At 28.4% G+C, this 9,608-nt stretch overlaps 1 protein-coding gene across 1 annotated transcript; it reads right to left on the reverse strand.

Annotated features, from left to right (window-relative positions):
* Window positions 1-2,646: 2,646 nt before the first annotated feature.
* Window positions 2,647-6,976, reverse strand: LOC125821384 (multicopper oxidase LPR2). The gene is made up of 3 exons (XM_049500798.1): window positions 6,583-6,976; window positions 3,220-4,677; window positions 2,647-2,956 (listed from the first exon to the last, which is right to left on the reverse strand). The coding sequence occupies exons 1-3, from the start codon at window positions 6,799-6,801 to the stop codon at window positions 2,903-2,905; spliced, it is 1,731 nt and encodes a 576-aa protein (XP_049356755.1). The 5' UTR covers window positions 6,802-6,976; the 3' UTR covers window positions 2,647-2,902.
* Window positions 6,977-9,608: the final 2,632 nt, after the last annotated feature.

A 9,608-nucleotide genomic window follows, 5' to 3' on the forward strand; every position in this document is an offset into this window, starting at 1 on the left:
GAAACCTTTTAAAACCATTTGGTGGAAGAACCCATGAGATTGAGTGAAAACCTAGATTTTTCATACTTTGAAATAACTTTGGATTTGGCTCCTTGAATGGAAAATTAGACAAGGATCAAGACCACCATACCTTTGCTATGATCTCCCACGAAAATTGATGAAGAAAGCCTTGAATCCAAAGCCCTAGCTCCCACTTCTTCTTCTTCTTAAATGGAGGATTGTAGAGAGGGAAATGTTTTTAGGGATGGGAATTGGATTATGGTATCTAGGAAATAATATAAGTCCTTTGAAAAAAATGGTCCAACACTTAGAAAAAAATCAGGCGGGTGAACAGTAAATGAACAGTAAAATCAGCTACTGGAATTTGCATTTTCTGCCGGACAGACTTTACGAAAATGGGCATAACTTCTTCGTCCGAACTCCGAATGAGGTGAAACGAAGTGAGTTAGGTATCTAACTCAAAGGGCTTTCCATGGATATATTATTGGCCACCCAAATAATTTGTGTGCTAGGAGATATGACCCTCCAAAGTAGACCCTCGAAAAAGGCTTCACTTGGAAATTTCGGATTTTGATACGGTTGCTCTAAAATTTGGGTTAGACCCATTTCCCACTCAATTTGACCCCCTAAACAAGAATATGAAGTCGGATTTTCGAAAAACAAAACGGATCTTTTTATATACAGCTAAACAAGTTTCCGGTAACTTCCGAAGCACATTTTTAAGAACTTTTGGGTCAAATTCAAATATAATCATTTCATTAAGTTCTCGACTCCAAACTCACATGTGAGGCTCTAGTTTTACTCTATCATTTTCCGAGTCGTTACATCAATTCTAGTCTTCTGACCAGATTCAATTGTTTGTAGCTGTGTAGACTATTCTCCATCCACTGCAATTGATGCTATAGAGAATTTTCAATCATTTTTCAACTTAATCGAATGATTCTGACCTTGATATGTTGATCAACCCTTCAAACCAGTTTAACTAGTTGTTGTGGGCTCTGATACCATGAAATTATATGAAGAAACTCAACGAGAATGAATTCTACTACTATGAAGAAAAGAGAAGAGAATATAAGAAAATAGATGAGAGTAAAAAAGAAACAGATTTAGACTCTGGTTTCTTTCATTCTTTTTTCAATACATACAAGAAGATTATGAGTCTAGTTATATAGACCTACTAACTACACTTGATTCTAACTAACTATATTGGTTTAACTAATTATACCGTTACCTAACTAACCTTGTAACTAACTTTGAACTTTTCACACTATCCTTGAGACTTTTAAGTTATTCCTTCAATAATTTGTATTTTTTTTTGTATTAGTTTAAGACTTGTCGAGCAATTTTAATTTTAATTAGGAAAGTTTAATTTGTACTTACGCCCTAAAACAAAAGGCGTATGTCCAAACTGATGGGGTTTACAGCTCACACATCTCCCATATGTGTTTTTACTATACTCCTAAGGCTTAGCCTGAGACTCGCTCAAAAAATGTCTTTTAGAACGGTACTTTTTATAGTGAACAATTCTTATTTATAGACATGGGTGGTCCAAGGGAAAAATAAGAAGCTAGTAAAATGTTTGCTTTGAACCCCCAAAGTGTTGAGATCGCAAAAAAAATTAATGATTAATTTTATCATTTTTTTATTTAAAAAATTATTGAAGATTGTAAAAAAAATCAAAATTTATATACATATAAAAAAAGGAAAAACTATCTATAATTTATAAAATATTTTAAAACTTTGAATTAAACAATTCATATATTCATATTCATAAATAAAGTTTTTATAATAACATCCAAGTTACACTTTGTTTGGTTTGACAAACACATATTATGAAGGCAGACTTACATAAATATGCTATATTAAGAAAATATTTACCATTTATAACAATAACATTTTTTTTCACTTGATCACTTTTAATACAATTTTAATATATTTATAATACAATTTTAATACATATTACAGAAATTTTTTTATAAAACACATATAATACAAATTTTATTGATTGATAACATATTTATCACACATTTTAATATATTTATAATACAATGTGTCAATTTCTTACCAAACAAGCATAATATATTTTAAAACAGTTTTAATACATATATATTGCATACATAATTCACTTTTAATACATATTTCAGATTTATTATGGTATTGCCATATATTGTTATAAATAGTAATAAATAAAAAGTATCATTAAAATCAGTATCCATTCAAGTAATTTTTCCTTTATGAATTGGGTCTAATTATTCCCATTAAGCTTGTAAATTTCTATAATTGACTCTAGGTGCATAGTTATAAAACAAGAATAATGATTGATCTCTACCAAATATCTTGGATCATTGGCATTTACCTGAACTGGAATGTTTAGAACCAAGGGTGGACCTATGTTGGGAACAACCTTCACTTGTAAGATGTTACCAAAATAACAAAAGCATATATAAGAGAAATAGAGATATCAAAGTGTGTGCTTAAGGCAGAGAAGCAGACAATTACCAGCTTTGGTTCTCTGGTATAAAATCTAACAATCATATTCTAACAAGTGACTGATGCGATAATATGAGATTTCTGAATAAATAATTTTTTTCCCTCTCTAATTATTGTACTATTATTTAAATAAATCATCGACCCATTTTTTTCTCCTAAGTTTTTTTTTTTTTTTCAAATTTAAGTTCTAAACATGTCTTTATTCAGAAGTCTAGCTACAATCATTATGTAATAAGGAAAAGACTCATCAATAATAAGAGTGGGTTCAATTTTCATTGCTTAAAATTTTATGAATTACATTACATTAATATATGCACCCACTAATATATTTGATAATTATCACAATTAAGAAGAAAAAAAAAAGGCAATTAGTTTCCCCCCTCTCTCATCATTCTACCTTTTTTTTTTCCTATCAATTGACAAACTTTAGAGGCCTCATCATGACATTATCTTCATGATCAAGAATCTGCATTTAAGAAGAAGAAAAAAAAACAAGAGATGAAATCATTATATTATTAACACGAGAATTAAAGGTTGTAGTAAGATGAATAAGAACACTCCACTCTTAATCAAAAATCTCATATTTAAGTTATGAGTATGAAAAATGTTTCGATAGGAAACAATTTCCCCTTTAATAGGTCTTATGCGACGAGAATCTAGATTAATCAGTGGTCCAATTCAGACACAGAATACCGAATAAGAAAAAGTTGAAGAATAAGAAACACTTACATGGCAATGATAAACATAGCCAGGCTCTGCTGTTGCATCAAATGAATATGATTCATTTGAATGAATGAAAGAAAATTTCACAAATATTTTTGTAACATGTCCAGGCATCATTTTGTACACATTTTTCCACCCTTTCTCATGAAGAACCACTCTAGTCCTTTTCCCATGTGAATACTTGTCAATTTTGCACTTAATTGCATCATTCAATTTCATCATACAAGCTTTAAACTCTTCAATATTCACCAATTCTATTTGTTCCAACACAACAAATAGACCTAAATGTATGTGCAATGGATGATTGTCTTCAGTTAGATTAATGATGTTCCAAATCTCACTAGTCCCTACCCTTGGCATCTCAGTCACGGGCGCCTCAAACGATTTTCCATTGATATATAGATGCGTAGGCTCATCGATATCACTAGCATACTCATAAAAAGCAATGTACCTTGTATTCGAAGCCTGTGATATCTCTGGAGGCGTATATGTTATCAGTTTCTGCGGAATATGCCCTGTTTGAACCTCGTGATTCGGGTTGATAATGAACTTCATAACGTTACTATTCTCTTCGTTGACGGGATCGCCAGATGGATAAGGATACGCAGCATCATTGGCTAAAATCGCCGAGTTTGACTTTGACTTTGAAAAGTCAACAATCACATCAGCTATTTCGGATGGAGCTAATAGTAGGTCATGGAGCTCTACCGGACTTTCATGATAAGCTGAATCAGACGCCACGTGTACAAACGTCATGTTATTTGTGAAGAAAAATTTGAAAAACCTTGCGTTACTTGCATTGATGATCCGAAATCGATACTTCCTTCGTTTCACATTCATGTAAGGCCATGCTTTTCCATTGACTATGATCGCATCACCAAAATATTCAGGTTGCCACTGAGGATGTATAGAAGGATTGTTACCAGTAGAATTCATGTAAATTGAACCATCTGATCTAAAACCACGATCAAAAACAACCAACGGACGATCATACTCTTCACCATATATCAATCCCAATGGCCCCTCAACATTTGGTTGTTGTATAACATAGGCACCCATGAGACCAGCTAGAATGTTGATCCTAGTCAACCCCATCGCGTGATCGTGGTACCACATAGTACCGGGATGTTGATAATTATGATAATGATACTTTTTTATAGTCCATTTTGGTCCATGATGTTTGAAATTTTTAGTGAACCATGCCTCAGAGTGACCATCACTTTGTGGTTCATCAATTCCACCATGTAGGTGCACCACAGTTGGAATTCCTGTTTTAAAAGAAGTTGTAGCAGTTGGAATTGTTGGGTCCCATGGAAGTATGTGCTTTGAAGGGAGGTGATTTTGCCACGTAATATAAGAGTCAACTCCATGAACGGCGTCGATTGTAGGACCAGGGACTGTTGCTGTGTGCCGCGATGTACCATATGCAAACACTTGACTTGCTGGAAGGTCCCTATGGAATTTCTACAAAAGCAAAAAAAAATTAAAAGTTTAATTTCTATATACTAACCATATAAAAATTACTTCTCGATAGGTAGCAGGTCATTATAAATTATAATGTTTGATATTGTCCGATTAAACCTACTAAGGTCTGAAATTTCATTTTGAGAAGTAAAGCGCTTTCTTACTAAACGTGATTCTATTTTCACGACTCAAATATAAAAACTTCGAGTTAAAGATAGAAGGGGATATATAGATGATGATTGAATCACTATAAGAAATTAAAGTATAGCATAAAGTTAGATCAAACAACAAAGAAAGAATGAAATTTTCTAATTTTATACTAGTTACTAATAGGAGTACTTTATGAAAATAATATTTTTCTCCATTCTCAAGTACATAACATTTTATTCCAAAGTAATGATTAAGATAAGTGATGTAAGTGGACATATGATCTGGACTTTGGACATCCAAAATAACAAAGAAATTAATTTTTGTAATATTTATTTAAAGTGCTAATTAAGGTTGAGAGTAACTTTTTCCACACTTGGTGGATAAAAACATTGGTACAAATTTAATATTAGCAAAATTTCTAATGGTAGATGTCTAGTTGGAGGCCACTTAATTACAATTCAAAGTTATTTTAGTCTTGAAACTTAGATACGTATTTTTTTATCACGCAGGCGTTGGCCTTCGATATCTGTTTTGAAATCAAATAATCTATTAAATTCATATAATAAAATGTATTTTATCAAAGATGAATTCATTTTCAAAGTTCGAACATATTTAAGATGAACCAAATATTATTGTGGGTCGTCAAATTCACCCCATCCTCCTTCTATCAACTTAATAGCAACAACAATAATATTAATCTCGTAAGGGGTTTTTGAAATGGAGTAGAATGTCATAAATTTTAGTATTTTATTTTTATGGTAGAGAAATTGTTTCTGATATATCTTTAGCTCAAAAAATATCAATTTAATAATTAATAAAAATAAAATATTTAAATATTTCCCCAATCATTTTCATGTTTATAGGAATTATCGCTTTTTCTCAATTATTGGTTACTCATAATTCAAATTGCTAAAATAAAAAACTATGAACCTCGTGAACCACTACATGTGTTTGTGTCTTTGTGAGTAAAAAAAGTTAAAAAGGGGCACATTGAAAAACTGAAAAAAAAAAAGGTGGGGATTAAAAAAAATAATTTAAAAATACACACTCATGACACACACGCAACCACGCAAAATATGTGGAGCGGTAAGTATTCTATCATTTTAACTAAAAAATTTAGAAATAGACGTCTTTATTAGAGTGGTTTATGCTAATAATTCTCTGGAGTGTATTGACACTTTCCAACACGATATTCGAATTACTAAACTTCGAAACTAATATCGAACATCAAATTAAAAAGAAATCGACAGAATGAAAATTACTCTAGTTAATTTATTTTATACGATACTTTCTCTAATTCATATTAAGTGGGTTGTTGGATATTTATACATTTCTTAAGAAAAACATATAAGAAAAAAAAATAAAAATTACTTTTTATTATTATATTTTTTATTATTTCTAAACTATTCTCTTACAGAATATGAAAGAAAGAAAAAACTCCAAAGAATTCTCTAGAACTTCACAAAAAATTACTTAATTTGAATTATTAAAAAAGTCTCAATACTTTTCAATTAAAATGGACTAGAGGAAGTAGTGTTAAATCAAACGCGACATTATTTTTTTTTAAAAAAAATTGACTCATAATAAAATCCTCTCACAACTTATAATTCTCAAAAAAATAGAAATTAACAACGGACGAATTTTGCAGCTGAACAACAAATATCGATCTCTAATTCTATTTATTACCAACAAATCATTAAAAAAATGATTAGCTACGAACAATTTAATGATAAAAATTTGTAACGAATTACTTACCCATTTTTTGTTGTACATGCCAATCTTGAGAGATTTAGGAACATGAACACCATTGATAACATCATAACCTTTGATTCTTGGCATGTCTTGGAGTTCATCAACAAACATTTTTAATTTTGAAAGGGTCATTAATTGATCATTAGAATCTTTTGCCATTGTTGAAGCCATGAAAATTCCCAAGAAATTAATTAAATACACCAAAAACAACATTTTGTTCATTTTTTTAAATATATTTGAGGACCAAAGTCACCAAAAACACCCCTTTTTTCTTCTTCTTGAAGTTTTAGAAGAAGGAGAGGGGTGGGGTGGGGGTTGGGGTGGAGGTGGGATTGATAGATAAGAAAAAATTGGAGGATTTGTGTAGAATATATAAAGGACAAAAATTTGGTTTTTGAGTTCACAAGAAGAAAAGAAGAACCATGAAAAGCACTTAATTTATAGTATTGAAAATTGGGAACCTTTGTTTTTTTTTTTGTTTGTTTAATGTGATGATAACAAAAAAGATCCATGATATTTTATGTGTGTTTAAATATGGAACTTTTAGTCCTTTAAGCTTTGTTAATATTGAGTACTTTTAGTTTAATCAAAATACTCCCTCCGTCCATTTTTACTTATCCACATTATATTAAAAATAATATAAGTTTCCTTTTTGTGTATATTTTACTTTTGACTTTAAATACTATTTAATACTATCTAATATATATTTTAAAGCATTAAATTTAATATATTTCAAAGATAATAATCATATTACATCTATTATTTATTGTTTCTTAAAGTGTGCGTCAAGTTAATAGTAGACATTTATTATTGGACAGATTGACTATTTAATAAACTCTTTTGGTTAGATTTAACAAATTTGTGAAAAAAATAAATATATTGGGAACTTGAAGGTGCAATTTTTGTAGTTTGTGTTATACTCCCTCCGTTCCTAATTACTTGTACACTTTTGAATTGACACACTCTATTAAAAAAATTTGATATAATGAATCTATCATTTTACCCATTAATTATCAAATAGATGAATTAAAAATTTAAAATTTTCAAAAAACTTTACCATTTTCAAAATTAATTAATTGATGGTATAATAGGTAAAAAAAAAATTATCATTTCATGATTTGTCAAAATGGACAAGTGAAAAGGAACAGTAAAAAAAATGAAAATTAGAGAAGTAATTAAGGACAGAGGGTGTATTTGGTATATTTCTAGATTTTAGTGCAATTTATATTGTTTTTATCCATTTTTTGTGTGTACGTTAGCAATTTTTTTTCCTTTTGTATTTCTTAATTTGACAGTATTTTATTAGTATTTCTAATTATATTTTACGGTTGATTTTTTCTTAAATCTAACAGAGTTAATTTGTTTAAATATTTGACAAAAATTATTAAAAAAATACCTGATACTAATAAATATTAAAGATTAAAATTATACTTAAAGGCTAATTTAAATTTATTCCAAAAATATAAAGGGTCATTTTTGTCACTTTCTTGAGGGAAATAAGGTGGGCTTCAATGTCTCCGAAAAAGTTGAGGTTATAAAAAGAGTTTCAGAATTTTTTTTGTCTTTTACTTTGATATTTTAGTTCTTTATATATATATATATATGAAAATAAATATCTGTTGAAAAATGACTTTTATTTTTTGGTTTTATTTGAAAGACTTTTGTTAGAAACGAGGTAACTTTGTATTTTTATTTATTAAAAAATTGTATATATTGGAAAGACTAATTTAAGTAAAAGCTAATAGTGAAAAAAATGTTTTACTTTATGTCATTAAATAATTTTTGTGTAGAAAAATGTTTTGTTGACTACAATAAACTCTTACATTCAAATTAGTGTAAAATAATTAAATTCATTGGATGATCCATGACCCTATCACATGAAATTTCCTTTTTAGTTAATATTTTTCCATCTGCTTTAATTTTTTACGAAGTTAATTTAATTAATTTTAAAATTAAATTAATATTTAAAATTAAATTAATATTTAAAAAATCTAAATTTAGGTACTTGAAAATTATTTGAAAATACTATAAATTGCAATTCTTATCATATTGATATAATTAAAAAATACTAGATCAATATTCATATAATTTAACTCTAAAAAATATGATTAAAATAGAAAGATAAGAACTTCTTTTGGCATGTACTTTGAAGCATAGGCTTTTAAAAATTTTCTTTGCAATTTTTTTTGGAATGATACTTGATATTAAGCTTTTTTTTTATACTTAATTTTTATGGTTTCATCACATACTATTGTTTAATCGCATATCGATGGGATGAACTATGAAGAGAATTTAAACTTCTTATATGGACTTAAGCAAATTATTTTCATGTGTTAGCTGTTACTTTTTGATTGAGTTAAGATTAAGATTAATTTTTTCGTGTTACAACTTACAAATATGATAATTCACGTGTCAATTCCATGTGAACTTCATAAACTAAAAGAAAAGTTCATTTTTGAAAAAATCTCAAAATAAATTTCTTACTAAAGGTGTCACCAAATGTTTTATGCTGTAGTAGATAAGTAAAATATTATTTTGACAAAATATCACAATCACTTTTAAAGAATTTCGAGTTTACAAAGTCAATATTTTGTTTATGTAATTGATAGAAATGATTTTTTATATCATTCAACAAATGTTTGAACAAAAATATATACTTGTTCTATTAGCAAGTTGAATTTAAAATTGATTTTTAAGTAATTGTTCAAATCAAAGATCATTAAAAAAAATTAAAAATTCTTTTCAATTACTTTGAGTGATTTAAGATTAACTTCAAAATTCATTGGAAATGAACTATAAAAAAGAGTTCTTTAATAACAAAAAAGTTATAATAATATTTAGTATAGTACTTATTGTGGCCATGCGCAACACGAATTATTTCTTACTAGCCAATTAATTGTAGTTGACAAAACAATCTAGTTGCTTAAAATGATTTTATCATACAATAAAATAAAATTATGTCAAATCTTTGTCGATTTCTTGAAACTATCTTATGAAATATTCAACAAAAACTGTTCTTTTTTTCATTT

The sequence above is a fragment of the Solanum verrucosum genome, unplaced genomic scaffold (genome assembly GCF_900185275.1).
Source record: "Solanum verrucosum unplaced genomic scaffold, falcon-dt-bn FXZP01000217.1, whole genome shotgun sequence".
NCBI lineage: Eukaryota > Viridiplantae > Streptophyta > Magnoliopsida > Solanales > Solanaceae > Solanum > Solanum verrucosum.